The following is an 18,684-nucleotide window of genomic DNA, read 5'->3' on the forward strand; positions in this document are numbered from 1 at the left end:
CAAAAACTATTAGAATTGATTTTTAAAAATCCAGTAAACTTGCAGGATACAAAATCAACATACAAAAACCAGTAACATTTTTATATGCCAACAGTGAATAATCTGAAAGAGAAATAAAAAAGTAATCTTATTTACAACAGCCACAAATAAAATTAATTACCAAGGAATTAACCAAAGAAGTAAAAGATCTCTACAATGAAAACTATAAAATATTGATGAAAGAAATCGAAGAGAACACACACACACACCCCCCAAGGAAATATATTTCATGTTCACAGATTGGAAGAATCAATAGTGTTAAAATGTCCATGCTACTCAAAATAATCTACAGATTCAATGCAATTCTTATCAAAATACTAATGACATTCTTCACAAATGTGGAATGTCAAAAGACAAAAAAAAACTATCCTAAAATTTATATGAAACAACAAAAGACCCAGAATAGCCAAAGCTATCCTGAGCAAAAAGAACAAAAAGGGAGGAATCATATTATTTGACTTCAAATTATGCTACAGAGCTATAGTAACCAAAACAGCATGCTACTAGCATAAAACCAGACACACAGACCAATGGAACAAACTAGAGAACCCAGAAACAAATTCACACACCAACAGTGAACTCATTTTGGGCAAGGATGCGAACAACGTACACTGGGGAAAAGACAGTCTCTTCAGCAAATAGTGCTGGGAAAACTTGATGTCCGTATGCAAAAGAATGAAACCAAACCACTATCTCTTGCTCATATGCAAAAGTCAAATCAAAATGAATTAAGGAATTAAATCTAAGACCTCAAATTATGAAACCACTACAAGAAAACATTGGGGAAACTTTCCAGGACACTGGTCTGGGCAAAAATTTCTTGAGTAATACCCCACAAGCTCAGGCAACCAAAACAAAAATGGACAAATGGGATCACATCAAGTTAAAAAGCTTCTGCACAGCAAAGGAAACAATCAACAAAGTGAAGAGACAATCCACAGAATGAGAGAAAATATTTGCAAACTTTCCATCTGACTAGGGATTAATAACCAGACTATATAAGGAGCTCAAACAACTGTATAGGAAAAAATCTAATAATCTGATTTTTTAATGGGCAAAAGATTTGAATAGACATTTCTCAAAAGAAGACATACAAATGGCAAACAGACATATAAAAAGGTGCTCAACATCATTGATCACATAAATGCAAATCAAAACTACAGTGATCAGATTAAGACACCTTGATGTCCCCCCCCAAAAAAAACCTACAATAAGATATCATCTCACCCCAGTTAAAATGGCTTTTATTCAAAAGTCAGGCAATAACAAGTGCTGGTGAGGATGTGGAGAAAAGAAAACACTTGTACACTGTTGGTGGGAATGTAAATTAGTACAACCACTATGGAGAACAGTTTGGGGATTCCTCAAAAAACTAAAAATAGAGCTACCACATGATCCAGCAATCCCACTACTGGGTATATACCCAAAAGAAAGGAAATCAGTATATCAAAGAGATATCTGCACTCCCTTGTGTGTTGCAGCACTGTTCACAATAGCCAAGACTTGGAAGCAACTTAAGTGTCCATCAACAGATGAATGGATAAAGAATGGGAAAAGATGCCTTGTGCCATCTTTTTGGTGCTGGACCAGTTTCCCCTCCCTTCCCCTCCCCTCCCCTCCCCTCCCTTCCCCTCTCCTCTCCTTACCTTTCCTCTTTTTTTTTCTTTCCTTTCCTTCCTTTCTTCTTCTTCTCCTTCTCCTTCTCCTTCTTCTTCTTTTTAATAGATAGGAGGTCTCCTGTGTTGCTCAGGCTGGTCTTAAACTCCTGAGCTCAAGTAATCCTCCGGCTTTGGCCTCTCAAATTGCTAGAATTACAGACATGAACCATCACACCCTGCCCTTCAACCTGTTTCTTGATTGTAGTGGTGGCTTCACAAATCTTCACATGTGATAAAATTGTGAACACACACACAAATGAGCGTATGTAAGACTAATGAAATCTGAGTAATGTCATGATGTCTGTGGATGGTACCAATGTCAATTTATTGGTTTTGATATTGTATTATAGTTATATAAGAAGTTATCACTGGGGAAATAAATGAGTCAAGGGTAGATGGAACTGTTCTACACTACTTTTGGCAATTTCCTATGAATCTACAGCTATTTTATTTTATTCTTTTTTTTTCTTTTTGTAAACCAGAGTAGAAACTTTATTTGTTGATCAGGGAATGGAGAAGGGGAGTTTGTGCTCAAAGCACCTTCTCTCTGTAATTATTTTAAAACAAAAATTTACAATTTATAGTATTAGAAAGCAGGACAATGGTTGCCTTTAGGGTAGATGGTGTATGGAAGCAGGCACAGGGGTTTTCTGGGTGTTGGGAATGTTATGATTTCTGATCAGGGTGGCTGATTACATGGGTGTGTTGAGTTTGTGGAAATTCAGTAGGCTATGTTTGTAAGAAATAGGCATACTTCTGTATGTATATTATACATCAATATACATTGAATATACATTAAATATCAATATACATTGAATATACGTTCAATCAAACAAAAAGTGTTCTTTTGTTTGTTTTGAGACTAGGTCTTGCCCTGTCACCCAGGCTGGAGGCAGTGGTGCAATCACCGCTCACTGCAGCCTCAACCTGCAGGTTCAAGAGATTCTCCTACCTCAACCTCCCTAGTAGCTGGGACTACAGGCACGCATCAGCATGCCTGGCTAATTTTGTATTTTTTGTAGAGACAGGATTTTACTACGTTGGCCAGGCTGGTCTCAAACTCCTGGACTCAAGTGATTCACCCGCCTCAGCCCCTCAAAGTGCTGGGATTACAGGCTTGAGCCACCACACCTGGTCAATAAAAAGTTCTAAAAATATAAAAGTTTTTAAAAAATCTCATCAGGAAATTCTAGGCATGGTGGCTCAAGCCTGTAATCCCAGCACTTTGGGAGGCCGAGGCAGGTGGATCACCTGAAGTCGGGAATTCCAGACCAGCCTGACCAACAAGGAGAAACCCCGTCTCTACTAAAAATACAAAATTAGCCTGGCGTGGTAGCGCGTGCCTGTAATCCCAGCTACTCAGGAGGCTGAGGCAGGAGAATCGCTTGAACCCAGGGGGTGGAGATTGAGGTGAGCTGAGATCGTGCCATTGCACTCCAGCCTGGGCGACAAGAACGAAACTCTGTCTAAACAAACAAACAAACAAACAAAAAACACAACAACAACTCATCAGACTCCTTTTAGAAATCGTTTATCTGATGATAATGAAATTCACTTGGAAATGCAAATGAGTTAGAACACTCAAAGCAACTCTGAAAAAGAAGAACAGGCTGGCCAGGTGCAGTGGATCACAGCTGTAATCCCAGAGCCTTGGGAAGCCACGGCAGGAAAATAACTTGAGGCCACGAGTTTGAGGCCAGCCTGGGCCACATAGTAAAACCCTGTCTCTACCAAAAAAAAAAAAAAAAACAAAAAACCTCACAGGTGTGGTGGCATGTATCTGTAGTCCTAACTACTTGGGAGGATGAGCAGGGAGGATCATTTGAGCCCAGGACTTCCAGGTTGCAGTGAGTTGTGATCACATTAATGCACTCCAGCCTGGGTGACAGAGCAAGACTCTCTCAAAACAAACAAACAAACAAACAAACAAACAAAATCACAAGAAGAAGAAGAAAGAAAGAACAAAGTTAGAGGATCAAGACTACCTCATTTCAAGACTTATCATAAGGCTTCAGTAAGTGACAGTATGGTGCTGGCATCAAGACACACAAATCGATCAGTGGAACAGAATAGAGCATGCAGAAATGGGCTTGAATATGTAATAGACAACAGGTTTTCCTTTTTATTTCGGTAAAATATATATAACATAAAATTTGCCATTTTAACCATTGTTAGTGTGCAATTCAGTAGCAATAGGTACATTCACAATGTTGTACAATCATCACCTCTACTTCCATAATTTTTCATAACCACTAACAGAAACTCTGCACCCATTAAGCAATTACTTCCTATCTCTCATTCCCCCAGTTCCTGCTAACCTCTAATCTACTTTCTGTCTGTATAAATCTGACTGTTCTAGATATTTCAGTGAGATTATACAATATTTCTCTTTTTGTGTCTGGTTTATTTTACTTAGCATAATTTTTTCAAGGTTCATCCATGTTGTAGCATGTATCAAAACTTTATTTCCTTTATGACTGAATAATATTCCATCATACATATATATGTTGTGTGTATATATATGTGGTATATACATGTATATATAACACATTGTTCATCCATTCATCTACTAATGGACATTTGGGTTGTTTCTCTCTTTTGGTTATTGTGAGTAATGCTGCTATAAATATTGGTGTATACATATCTGTTTGAGCCCCTGTCTTAAATTATTCTGTATACACCTAGGAATGGAATTGCTGGGTCACATGGCAGGATAGTTCTATTTTTCACTTTTTGAGGAACCACCAAATTGTTTTCCAAAGCAGGGGCATCATTGTACATTCCCATCAGCAGTGTACAAGGGTTCTGATTTCTCCATATCCTCCTAACACATATTTTCATTTAGAAAATTATAGCCATCCTACCACGTGTGAAATGATATTTCACTGTGGTTTTAATTTGCATTTCCCCTATGACTAATGATATTGAGCATCTTTTCATGTGTCTGCTGGACACTTATATATCTTCTTTGTAGAAATACCTATTCAAATATTTTGCCTGTTTTTAATTGAGTTGTTTGACATTTTTGTTGTTGAATTATTCTTTTTTTTTAAACAAAAGGTCTTACATATTTATTACTGAACCCAGTCTACTAGCCCATAGCAAATAAACAAACAGAAAAAATATATTCCCAATAAAACATGCCCAATTGTCCAGACAGTGGTGACATTTTTAGCTTGATATAGTAAGATGGTTATGACCTTGATACTGCATAAATATGTGTGCCATCTCGTGTGCAATTCCTTATGGATCCAGCTTGAATCTTCTCCAATGTCTCCTTTTAAAGTTGTACCTGATTTTATAATCAGTTTTCATTCAAATCCACTGGGGAATGGGATGATTTTGCTTTTGTTTCTTGGTAAGGAATTGCTTAATACTGAAAGTCTTGTGAGAAGACATGGCGAAGAAGCGAAGTCGAATACACACCACAATGGTGGAAAAAGGAAGAGAGAGAGAGTTGTAGTTCTTTTTATATTTTGAATATTCAACCCTTATCAGATATATGATTTACTAATATTTTCTCCCATTCTGTGGGTTGCCTTTCACTTTCTTGATAGTGTCCTTTGTTGCACAAAAGCTTTTAATTTTAACTAAGTCCCTTTTATTTATTTTTCTTCTGTTGCCTGTGCTATTTTTGTATTTAAAAAAACATTGCCAAATACAAGGTCATGAAGATTTTCCCCTATATTTTCTTCTAAGAGTTTTATGGTTTTCACCTACACATTTAGGTCTTTGATCCATTTTGAGTTAATTTTTGTATATGGTGTAAGTTAAGGATTCAACTTTATTCTTTTGCATATGGACATAGATTTCCCAGCACTGTTTGTTGCACAGACTGCTCTTTCCCCTATTCAATGGTCTTGATACCTTTGTCAAAAATCATCTGACCATAGATGTGAGGGTTTATTTCTGGATTCTCAGTTCTATTCCATTGGTCTATATATGTCTATCCTTATGCTAGAAACACACTGTTTGGATTACAGTCACTTTGTAGTAAGTTTTGAAATTGGGAAATATGAGTCTTCCACATTTGTTCCTTTTTAAGATTGTTTTGACTATTCTAAGTTCTTTGAAATTTTATATGAATTTTAGGATGGATTTTTCAATTTCTGAAAAAAACACTTGGAATTTTGATAGGGATGACATTGAATCTGTATATAGCTTGGGATGCTATTGTAAACAATATTAAGTAGTATTCTATGTACAAACAAGTCTTGTGCCTCTCCTTGATTAAATTTATTCCTAAATATTTTATTATTCTTGATGCTCTCACAAATGGAATTATTTTCTCTGGGCAATCAATTTTTGACAAAGGCAATTTAGTTGAGAGAAGTTAATCTTTAAAAAAAATGATGCTGAAACAATTGGATATCCACATGAAAAACACACGCACATACACACATGCAAATTTTAATCCATACCTCACACCACATAGAAAATTAACTCAAATGAATCATATACCTAAATGTAAAATCAAAATCACAAATCTACATTTCTAGAATTTTTGAAGAAAATTTCCAGAGGTACCCCATTTTCCTTTCAGAGTAGAAGATAATAATATTTAAAGAAAAGAAAATTTTGTCTGGGTTTGGTGGCTCATGCCTGTAATCCCAGCACTTTAGGAGGCTGAGATGGGAGGATCAGTTGAGCCCAGGAGTTTGAGACCAGCCTGGACAACATGGTGAAACCCCATCTCTATCAAAAAAAAAAAAAAAAAAAAAAGAAAAAGAAAAATTAGCCGGATGTGGTGGTGTGTGCTTGTAGTCCCAGCTACTTGGGAGGCTGAGGTTGGGGGAATCATTTGAGCCTGGGAGGTTGAGGCTGCAGTGAGCCATAATCATGACACTACACTTCAGCCTGGGCAACAGAGTGAGACCCTATCTCAAAAAAAAAAAAAAAAAAAAAAGAATTCTCAAAACTCAACAGTAATAAAATAAACAACCCAATTAAAAATGAGTAGGCTGGGCATGGTGGCTCATGCCTGTAATCCTAGCACTTTGGGAAGCCAAGGTGGGCAGATCACCTGAGGTCAGGAGTTCGAGACCAGCCTGGTCAACACAGTGAAACCCTGTCTCTACCAAAATACAAAAATTAGCCAGGCCTGGTGGTGCATGCCAATAGTCCCAGCTACTCAGGAGGCGAAGGCAGGAGAATTGCTTGAACCTGGGAGGCAGAGGCTGCAGTGAGCCGAGATAGTACCACTGTACTTGCACTCCAGCCATGTATACCATGTTTAAGAAAGCACACCCAAAAAGCCCAGAACACTCAAAACCAAGATATTTTCTAGGAAAACTGTTGGTCTCTTTTTTTTTCTTCAACTGTTCAAATTTCTATTAAGTTGTTGGTTTTCTTTTTTAAAAAGCTCTTTGTATATTAAAGCTACTAGCCCGGCCAGGCGCAGTGGCTCACGCCTGTAATCCCAGCACTTTGGGAGGCCGAGGTGGGGAGATCATGAGGTCAGGAGATCGAGACCATCCTGGCTAACATGGTGAAACCCTGTCTCTACTAAAAATACAAAAAATTAGCTGGGCATGGTGGCGGGTGCCTGTAGTCCCAGCTGCTTGGGAGGCTGAGGCAGGAGAATGGCATGAACCCAGAGGGCAGAGCTTGTAGTGAGCCAAGATCATGCCACTGCACTCCAGCCTGGGTGACAGAGCAAGACTCCGTCTCCGGGAAAAAAAAAAAAAAAAAAAGCTATTAGCCCTTTATAATTTAAGTTGATTTTTTTGTAATTTGTCACTTTGTGCTTTACTTTTCCTGTATGTGTGTGTGTGTGTACATGCAAAAAGTTTTTTTTAATTACTTAGTCAAATTTGTCAATCCTTTCTTTTCTTTCTTCTAGATTTTTGGATCCTAGGAAGATTTCCTGCACATCTAGGTTATAAGAGTATTTACTCATATTTTCGTCTGGTACTTGTCTGTTTCGATTTCTGATCCATTTGAAATTTATCCTGGTAAACAGTATGAGAAACAGACTCAATTTTATATTTTTTCAAATGGCTATTCAGTTGTCACAATTCTATGTATATAAAAATTCAATTCCCCATGCACACTCACCAATTAAAATTTATTAACGTACTTGGTTCTATTTCTAGACTTGATTCTGTTTCATTGGTCTACATGTTTATGCACCAATACCACACTTTAAATTACAGATGTTTTATAATATATTTTAATATTGGATGGGGCTAACACCCCACTCCACATGGCATTAAAATATTTTCAAATGAAAACTTTTATTTAAGTAGAATTAAGATTACTCAAGCATGATGCCACATACCTGTAATCCCAGCTACTGGGAAGGCTGAGGCAGGAAGATCATTTGAGGTCAGGAATTTGAGACCGGTCAGGAATTTGAGACCAGCCTGGGCAACATAGTGAGAACTTGTCTCTTAAAAAAATATAAAAAATTAGGGCTGGGTGTGGTGGCTCATGCCTGTAATCCCAGCACTTTGGGAGGCCGAGGCAGGTGGATCACGAGATCAAGAGTTCAAGACCAGCCTGGTCAACATGGTGAAACCCCATCTCTACTAAGCATACAAAGATTAGCCAGGTGTAGCGGCGAATGCCTGTAATTCCAGCTACTTGGGAGGCTGACGCAGGAGAACTGCTTGAACCCAGGGGGTGGAGATTGCAGTGAGCCAAGATGGCGCCATTGCCCTCCAGCCTGGGTGACAGAGCAATACTCCGTCTGGGGAAAAAAAAAAAATAGCCGGGCAAGGTAGAGGAGGCTGAGGCAGAAGGATCCCTTGAGTTCAGGAATTCTAGGCTGTAGCAGGTTATGATTGTGCCACTAAACTCTAGCCTAGGCAGCAGAGGGAGACACCCATCTCTTAAAAACAATTATATTTAAGAAAAGTATTTATGGAATAGTTTGATTTGTAACCTGAGCTAATCACTTTGTTCATGGAATACTGTTTTTACTTGAAAGAACATCTAACATACAAACTATTCACACTTGGGTATTTGGTAGGCATTTTCTCAAAAAAAACAAAATGGCCTTGTCACTTCAAGGAAAACCAGTGACAGTATTTGTTACCAATGATAACATTCAAGGTTTCAGATAAAAATTAGAATTTTGGAAAACTTGTACCTGCAATTGTGAGCTTGACAGCTTCCCAAGACTCAAATACTCACCTGATGAGATAGGTAGTGATATTAACAAAAGTGATTTTTTATATTGTATAATGAATGGTGTCAATATTTAATCTTCTATAACAAAATGCACCAATGTGTATAACTCAGTGAACCAAAATTTTTCAGATGACTAGTTTGGTCTAAATGTATGATGTTACAAAATCGTGCATGGGCAAAAGACCCATTTAAAGTGCAAAACAGACCAACTCAATGTAACAGGCTATAAAAAGTTCATTGATATGGTTTCGGATCCCACTTTGCAATCAACTTTTAACTCAGACTTCCTGAATTTTGATGTGATATCAAAGAGAAATGTTCACAATTATCTGAAAAGGCCATTTAAATACCATTCTCTTTCCCTACATATTTGAGTGAATCCAAATGTTCTTCACACACTCCAACCAAAACAGCGTACTGCAAAAATTAAAGCAGAAGCAAATATAGGACTCCACCAGCTTTCTATTTAGCTACATAGTAAGAGATTACAAAAATGTAAAAACAATGCCACTCTTCACTAAATTTTTCTTGTTTTGGAAAATACATTTTCCATAGATTATTTATATGAACATCGTGGCCGGGCGTGGTGGCTCACACCTGCAATCCCAGCACTTTGGGAGGCCGAGGTGGGTGGATCACGATGTCAGGAATTCCAGAGCAGCCTGGCCAACACGGTGAAACCCTGTCTCTATCAAAAATACAGAAAAGTAGCTGGGCCTAATGGCAGGTGCCTGTAATCCCAGTTAATCCGGAGGCTGAGACGGGAGAATCGCTTGAACACAGCAGGCGGAGGTTGCAGTGAGCCGAGATGGGCGCTACTGCACTCCAGCCCTGGCGACAGAGTGAGACTCCGTCTCAAAAAACAACAACAAACGAACAAACATACATTTAATGGGTTTATTATTGTTTTCAAATGAATTAATAAATATTTTAAAAATTCTCTTTTAATTGCTAATCTGGTAAATATTGGTAGATGCAATTTACATTAACAAAAGCTCTTTGGAGGGTCTTCAATAATTTTGTAAAGGAAGCCTGCAACCAAAAAGTTTGAGAACTACTACTCTAAGTGGATTCCTCAGGAAAAGCTCATTTGCATGCTTTTTGCCAGTGGCCTTTACACCTGAACACAATATAAGGGAATATAAATTTATTGGATCATAATTTCCGTAAAAATCTGGAAAACGTTGTTTCATTGCTATCTAGAATGCTTCTGTGGAGACATCTGATGCCAATCTTATTCTCTCTCTCTCTCTCTCTTTTCTTTTGTTTTTTGTGTTTTTTTTTTGTTTGTTTGTTAGTTTGAGGCAGTGTCTTGCTCTCTCAACCAGTCTGGAGTGCAGTGGCGTGAACACAGCTCACTGCGGCCTCGACCCCCTGGGATTAAGTGATACACCTGCCTCAGCCTCCCTAAGTAGCTGGGACTACAGGCACCTGACACCACACCTGGCTAATTTTTTTTTTTTTTTTTTTTTAAACGGAGCCTCTCTCTGTCTCCCAGGCTGGAGTGCAGTGGCGCGATCTCGGCCCACTGCAAACTCCGCCCCCCGGGTTCACGCCATTCTCCTGCCTCAGCCTCCCGTGTAGCCGGGACTACAGGCGCCCGCCACCTCCCCCGGCTAATTTTTTTTGTATTCTTAGTAGAGACGGGGTTTCACCGTGTTAGCCAAGATGGTCTCGATCTCCTGACCTCGTGATCCGCCCGCCTCGGCCTCCCAAAGTGCTGGGGTTACAGGCGTGAGCCACCGCGCCCGGCCAAGTTTGACATTTTTTTAACTGAAATTTGTTAGTTCTCAATTAATATCACATTGTTCTTTGTCCACATCATTTTAAAATTTTCCTATTTCTGATTTTACGCTATTCTTTCAAAGCACCCATTATTTTCATTTCATTTTAGAATATTAGGCAAAAGTTTTCGCCCACTTTATGACCACATTTTATATTGCGTTCTCATCGTTTATTGGAACATTAATTAGGCTTTATTTTCACCTTTTTGTTTCCACAGTAACATGTATGGGATTAGGTTACAGTGTTTGTTTGTCCCCAATCTTTTAAGCGAGGTGAATTTTCCTCGGCTGCTAGGAAAAGTTCCTACACCCCTCTCCCGCCACCGCGAGCCGCTCCTCGCCCTGTGAACGCCTCTGCCGGCCCCGCCCACGTCCCGCGAACGCCACGGAGCCGCGAACGCCACGGAGCCACGTCCACTCTTTTAGCATAGCGCCAGGCCCCGCCCACATCTCACACACCACCCCGGCTGCGCTTAGCCTCTTGCCTCACCCGGTGCCAAGCCAGCTGTTTATTTTCCCGCCATTTCCAGCTCTTCGTGAGGAGAAGTGGATGATTTCCGGAGATCTGAGGCCTTCTGGAATCACAGCGGCCAAGCGAGTAGGGAGTGTAGCCAGAAAAAGAACTGGTAAGTTTGAGACGGCTGAGGCCACATCGCCTCTGGAAAGCAGGCGAGTTTTGCCCTCGGGATCGCCTTAATCACTCTGTTCACTGCCTTTTTTATGTTGGATTCATCTTGTCAGTTCAGGTTATGACATTGTTGCCGCCCTTAAACAAACCTGGGTATATAGAACGGGGCCTTTTCAGTGGTTTTTTAAGACTCACTTGCTGATGAAAGTTAGTGTATCAGGAGCAAACAAATAGGACAACGAAGCTCGTGGCACTGTGAGATGCGTTTGCGTTAAGCTGTTTATTCAGTACTTTTTTTTTTTATCGTAAATCTTACGAAGTTTGTATCCCTCCGCGGTTACACACACACACATCCTACGAAAAGGCCGGGTGTAGTGGCTCCCGCCTGTAATCCCAGCACTTTGGGGAGGCCGAGGTGGGAGGATCGCTTGAGTCCGGGAGTTCCAGACCAGCCTGGTTAACACAGAGAGGCCTTGTCTCTACGAAAAATAAAAATGAAAATAAAAAATAGCCAGGCGTGGTGGTGCTCCTGTAGTCCCAGCTACTCCAGAGGCTGAGGAGGAAAGATTGCTTGAGCCCAGGAGTTCCAGGCTGCAGCGAGCCCTGAGCTGCCTCTGCACTCCAGCCTGGAGACAGAGTCAGACCCTGTCTCAAAATAATAATAATTATCCCACACACACAAAACAAACCTTACAAAGTCATATTTACTCAGGTATTTAACAAAGTATATGAAATTGGTATTGGCAGAAAATACAGGATATATGGTTACCATGTCTAACACAAAAGCTATTTAATGTGGGAGCAAGAACTTTACGTAGGGAATCAGGAAACCAATAATTAAAGATGGTACTTTTGGCAAGTCATTTAATTTCGCTGAATATCAGGTATCTCTTTTGAAAAATGGTGGGAATGAACAAAACGTTAAGTGATTTTTCAAAGCCCATTTCAGATCTATGATTCTGAGTTTCTTTTTTTTGAGACGGACTCACTCTGTCGCCCAGGCTGGAGTGCAGTGGCACGATCTTGGCTCACTGCAACCTCCTGGGTTCAAGCAATTATCCTGCCTCAGCCTCCCAAGTAGCTGGGAGTACAGGCGTGCACCACCACGCTCAGCTAATTTTTTTATTTTTAGTAGAGACGGGGTTTTGCCATGTTGGCCAGGCTGGTCTTGAAACATCTGACCTCAGGTGATCCACGTGCCTCGGCCTCCCAAAGTGTTGGGATTACAGGTATGAGCCACCACACCTGGCCTGATTCTGAGTTTCTATAGAGTAGAAGGAAAGTATATAAGCTGAGACCATACTATCATTTATCAGCCCTATTTTCCTTAGATAAAATGTGTCCTAAGTGGCTAATATGTGATCTTCTCTTTCTGGTTCACTACCTTCTCTTGGCTCTACTCTCACCATATCACAGGAAATAATTAAAAAAGAAATGGATAATTCGTTTTTTGTTTTTATATTTTTAAGATTGTATTTTCTTTTTTCTTTTCTTTTCTTTTTTTTTTTTTTAACGGAGTCTGGCTCTGTTGCAGGCTGGAGTGCAATGGCGCGATCTCAGCTCACTGCAACCTCTGCCTCCCATGTTCAAGTGATTCTCCTGCCTCAGCCTCCTGATTAGCTGGGATTACAGGCACCTGCCACCACGCCCAGCTAATTTTTATATTTTTAAAATGTAGAGATGGGGTTTCACCATGTTGGCCAGGCTGGTCTTAAACTCTTGACTTCAGGTGATCCACCTGCCTTGACCTCCCAAAGTGCTGGGATTACAGGCGTGAGCCACTGTGCTTGGCCAGGATTGTATTTTCTAATTACAAATTGGCACATGTATTAATCCAGAAAACCTGGGGGAAAAAAGTAAAGGAAAACACACACACACACACACACTCATAACCTTGCCACTCAAAAAAAAAAAAATCTCACCACTGTCCATTACTTTTCTAAATGTGTGTTTATATGTATATATATGTATATGTATATATATCCACATTTACATATAAAATGTTATAACAGTCTGCTGTTATAAAAAGCAGTCTGCTTTTTTTCCACTTTATATGTACATGTACTTCACAACCAATTGGAATACCCACAATGATATGCCGCATTCCAAAAAGCTATCAGAAGCTAAGCAAGCATGGTTACATAGATTTTGGAACAGCTACAATTATGTTATGCCCTAGGCTATTCTTACTGTTTCTCTTTATCTGCTCCAGAATGGATTGGTTTCATTGCAACCAGTGCTTCCGAAAAGATGGAGCCCATTTCTTTGTCACCAGCTGCGGTCATATTTTCTGTAAAACGTGTGTGACTCTGGGTGAGTGATTCAACTGTTTTCAGATTCAGGGAAAAATGTTTTCATGTAAGGATGTAAGGAGTAGCCATTTCTATGTGTGTCTTAGGATAAAAATCACTTATTAGGTCAATGGTGATACAGATACTGTAGGAAACTGTCAATTTTAGAAATTGAAGGAATCCATTAATAAAGAATGGTGCTAAATTATTTAGCAAATGATTTAGCAAATCTATTACTTGAGGACCAGAGTGTACTCATTAGTGTTTTGAAGTCTGGCAGGGAAAGCCACAAGGCATCGGACTCTTCAGGGAAAAGAGATAGAATAAGTATAATGGATGGGAATAGAGGAAAGTTTGGCTGATAGAAGAGCCATTTCTAAAGGGGAAGTGGTCTAGTATGTGACATCAATTTGATTAGAAATGATGATGATGATACCTTTGCAGCTTAAAAAGCAGTTTCATATCAACCAATTTTATGTAAGCCGTGCCACCCGCCCCAGTGGTAATTATTAGTAGAACCGTTTTACAAATGAAGAGACTGGCTCAGAGAGGTTAAGTGATTTGACCAAGTTCTTATTGCTATTAAGTCTTAGAAAGGATACGTAAATTTAAGTTTTCTTTCTTTCTTTCTTTCTTTCTTTCTTTCTTTCTTTCTTTCTTTCTTTCTTTCTTTCTTTCTTTCTTTTCTTTCTTTCTTTTTTTAATGCTGCAATACTTACAAGGTGTGTAAATCCCTAGAAGAGGGACTTGGGGTAGGGTGTTTTGATCATAGAAGACATCACAGAAGGAGTGATGCTTCAATAGAGTTTTGAATGATAAAATGGAATTTACCAAGTGGATAAGGCAGGGAAGATTTATTCTAGTTTAAGAGAACAGCATGTACAAAGACGTATTACATCATAAAACCATAGTGCAGGGGACTCCACATAATTGGGATTGTTAGAGTATAAACAGTAAGGTAAGACATGGTGACAGATGAGGCTAGTGAAGTAGGGAGTGTCGGATGATGGAAGGCTCTATGCACTGGGCTAAAGAGCCTGAACTTCATCCTGCAGGTGATGGAGACCTGTGGAAGTTTTTGTTTTGTTTTGTTTTTGACACAGTCTCACTTCGTCACCGAGGCTGTAGTGCAATGGTGCAATCTTGGCTCACTGCAACCTCTGCTTCCCAGGTTCAAGCAATTCTCATGTCTCAGCCACTTGAGTAGCTGAAATTATAGGCATGCACCACGATGCCGGGCTAACTATTGTATTTTTAGTAGAGATGGGGTTTCACCATGTTGGCCAGGCTGATCTTGAACTCCCAGCCTCAAGTGATCCACCTGCCTCAGCCTCCTAAAGTGCTGGGATTACAGGTGTGAGCCATTTTTTGTTTTGTTTTGTTTTGTTTTAAGAGAAGAATGTTATGTACTTGCTAGCTCACTCTGGCAACGATATGGACTGGGAAAAAGAAAAACCTTTAGTCCCCAGAAAAAGAACAGTCAAGTAGCCTCAGGGGAAGCTTTTTTCTCTGTACAAATCTCATGACCTTTTAAAGTTGTCGCTAATGTAAAAAGCTGTTTACTATGGTAACAGCAGCTCACTTTGGAGTGGTTTGTCTCCATAAAGCATATGCCATGTGATGTTTTCTGCTGACATGGCATTTGTCTTAATCAATGACCAGTCCCACTACTAAAATTTCACTTTACAGGGAAAGATTAGGAATCTTAATTTTTGCTTCTTTCAGATTGGGTTGATTGGGGAATGAGAGTAGCAGAGCTTCAAAGCAAGATTAACAAATATTAGCAAAGTGATGACAAGGTAGGCATAACTGGGGAGTTTCTTACAGTACCCAATGTGTGCCTGCTGTCAGGTCAATAGAATACAAAAGAGTAACTTAAAGATCTTTGGTATCTTGTACTTTTCCCTACTCTTGTAAACGTACTGCAGTACTTCTGCTGGGAGTTTAGAATTGTCCTTTCTGTTCCACAGAAGAAAACTGGGAATTTATAAAAAGATGGGGCAGGAGGTGCTGGGATGGTGGCTCATGCTTATAAACTTACCACTTTGCGGGGGCCACGGTGGGAGGATCACTTGAGCCCAGGAGTTCAAGACCAGCTTGAGCAACATATGGAGACTCCATCTCTAAAGATAATAACAAAATTAAAATGAGCTGAGGTGGTGATGTGCGCCTGTAGTCCCAGCTAGCTGGAAGACTGAAGCAGGAGGATCACTTGAGCCTGGGAGGTTGAGGCTGCAGTGAACCATAATTGTGCCACTGCATTCCAGCCTGGGTGACAGAGTGAGACCCTGTCTCAAAAAAAACATAAAATAAAAATTTAAAAGATAGGGAGATGGGTAGAGGTACAGTGTGAAAGCCCTACTTATACCTCAACATACTAGTTTGGAAACACTTACTTAGAGAACAGATCTTAAGTTGGTGTCCTTTTATAACACAATGATATTCTAAATTCAGTAAGAACCCTTTTTTTCTTCTATTGCTAGCATACTAGATTGTTGCCATGTACTTTAAGTCTGTAAATCTTACCTCGTGCTCATGAGAGCCAAACATTTTTTTTCCCTTTTCCTTCCAGAAAAATGTGCTGTTTGTGGAACTGCCTGCAAGCATCTGGCTCTTTCTGATAATGTAAGTTTTTCTCCCCCTGCCACAAACGGTCTCATCCCATTTCTGGCCTGTAGGAAGTATATACAAAGTACAGATGATGAATTGTTTTAAAAAGAAAGAGAAGAAGACTGGGCGTGGTGGCTAACACCTGTAATCCCAGCATTTTGGGAGGTCAAGGCTGGTGGATCGCCTGAGCTCAGGAATTTGAGACCACCCTGGGCAACATAGTAAAACTCTGTCTCTACTAAAATATAAAAAATTAGCCAGGCTTGGTGGTGCGGGCCTGTAGTCCCAGCTACTTGGGAGGCTGAAGCACGAGAATCACTTGAGCCTGGGAGGCGGAAGTTGCAGTGAGCCAAGATCGCACCACTACACTCCAGCTTGGGAGTAAGACTCTGTCTAAAAAAAAAAAAGAAAAGAAGAAGAAAAAGAAAGCAAAGAAACAAACTTCCAAATAGCCATTTGTAAAAAGAGTGTAAATAATAGGCCAGCTGAAGAGGCTCGCACCTGTAATCCCAGCACTTTGGGAGGCTGAGGTGGATAGATCACCTGAGATCAGAAGTTCGAGACCAGCCTGGCCAACATGATGAAACCCCCATCTCTACTAAAAATACAAAAATTAGCTGGGTGTGTTGGTGGGCACCTGTAATCCCAGCTACTCAGGAGGCTGAGGCAAAAGAATCACTTGAACCCAAGAGGCGAGGGTTGCAATGAGCCTAGATCACACCACTGCACTCCAGCCTGGGTGACAACAGCAAAACTCTGTCTCAAAGAAAAAAAAAAAAAGAATATAAACAACAGATGGAAGCATTATTTGTGATCACTGTTACAGATGCACAAGGTAAGGAGAATTGGACATATAATGTACATCTAGAACAGTGGTGATCTCCCTTTTATACAGAGTGGAGATAATGCCAGGTACATTAGAAAAGGTGGTACATCCTTTGTCATATTAGTCAGTATTTTATTTTATTCAATTGTGGATATTCTCACAGTGTGTATTGCTCTCTTTATAGCTGAAGCCTCAGGAGAAGATGTTTTTCAAAAGTCCTGTGGAGACAGCTTTGCAGTATTTTAGTCACATCTCTCAGGTATGAGAAACAAAAGTGAAGAAAATCTGATTCTCCAGGCAAATTCTAATTGCATCTTATTTCTTTATCAAAGGTTTTCTTTAAACTGCATTTGTACACAATGGAGGGAAATTAACTGCTTTCTTTGCTTTCTTCCTTGATGATACAAATTTCAATCAGTTAACTTTTTATTGACCCAGAATCTGTGATAGGCTGTAAAAATCACTATGTAGCTAACATCTTGCCTTGTATTTCCTCGTTGTATTAATTAATTTCTAAGACTAAAGGTTGTTCTAGGGAGTTTTATCATTTTTCTCAGCAGATAGATGCATCTTCTAAAAATTGCTTTGAGTATATAGGCCTGGCCCTGCAAACAATGGGTGTGATGGTTTAACTCGCAACCAGTAACTTATAGCACTAAGATCATGAGACTACTTCTTGTTTCCCATTCTTACTTTTCAATAACCTTTTTAGTAATACTTAACTCTTCATTTGGTGTTAATAACTGGTTTCTTGAATTTTAGGAAATATTTGTCTTTTCTTGATGTGTCATATGTTGGCATACAATTGACTTGGTCAGGAGCAACAGGACTGTAGAAGAAGGTAGAGAGAAGGCAGGACAACCATTTGAGAGAATTCCCTAGTTGTAAAAACTTTGATTTTTTTCTTTCTACTCCCCAGTTATCTTAGATCATGCTACAGCCTCATGGAATTCCTATTGTGGCATATTTCTTGAGATTTGTATCACTGTTCCCTTTCTATACTCTTACTTCTTATTCTTTTGAAAGTACCCCTTTTCTAAACCTCAAGATGATCCTTAGTCATTTTCTGGTTGAAGATTTATTTTTCAGTGTCCTGCCTCTCAATCCTCACTCTAGAGATAGAGTAAGGGGAATTAAGGCTTGCTGCTTGCTGTCTTTAGCTGCTGGGTTGAGCCATCATATTTGACATACACTATATTTAACATTATAAGTATATTAAAATCCAGCTGAGACTCAAGGAGAAATGTAAACAAGGTCATAGGAACAAGAGAAAGAGCAGACCTTTGGTTAATAAATAAACCTAGGCATAGTTAATGATCAGTAGAGAAATCATATGTAGTCTGAATCCTAACCTGCCTGATCATGGGACCAATTACACATGGTCAAACAATCAAGATAAAAGAAATGGAAAGGGTCAGTTAATCATCACTGTAGTGAAGGGTCAATTTAGTGAAGTCAGCAAAGTCTAAAAATGTGTTTTCCTAATTTGTGAAGCTGAATAACTGATCCAGTACCTAGACTGTTTCATTCAGGCTTCTGCTCAAAACATTCTTCTTCAGTCAGTCCTTTAGTGACTCTCATATTTCAAATAGTAGCCCCAGCATTTTCTACTCCTTACCATGCTTTTTTTTCATCATAGTTCTTTTCTCTAACATTATGTTATATATTTGTTGTCTGAATCCTGCACTGGAATATAAGCTCCATGAAAACAGAT

At 39.5% G+C, this 18,684-nt stretch overlaps 1 protein-coding gene across 1 annotated transcript in view; it reads left to right on the plus strand.

The window, feature by feature from the left end:
- The first annotated feature begins 11,076 nt into the window (after positions 1-11,076).
- RNF212B (ring finger protein 212B) overlaps positions 11,077-18,684 on the plus strand; it is a 54,750-nt gene continuing 47,142 nt past the window's right edge. The window contains exons 1-4 of the mRNA XM_011990713.1: positions 11,077-11,213; positions 13,456-13,556; positions 16,107-16,159; positions 17,155-17,233. Of these exons, the coding sequence (XP_011846103.1) occupies positions 13,457-13,556; positions 16,107-16,159; positions 17,155-17,233 (232 nt within the window). The 5' untranslated portion in view covers positions 11,077-11,213; position 13,456. The remainder of the gene's footprint in view (positions 11,214-13,455; positions 13,557-16,106; positions 16,160-17,154; positions 17,234-18,684) is intronic.

Source organism: Mandrillus leucophaeus, unplaced genomic scaffold (assembly GCF_000951045.1).
Source record: "Mandrillus leucophaeus isolate KB7577 unplaced genomic scaffold, Mleu.le_1.0 Scaffold380, whole genome shotgun sequence".
Lineage (NCBI taxonomy): Eukaryota > Metazoa > Chordata > Mammalia > Primates > Cercopithecidae > Mandrillus > Mandrillus leucophaeus.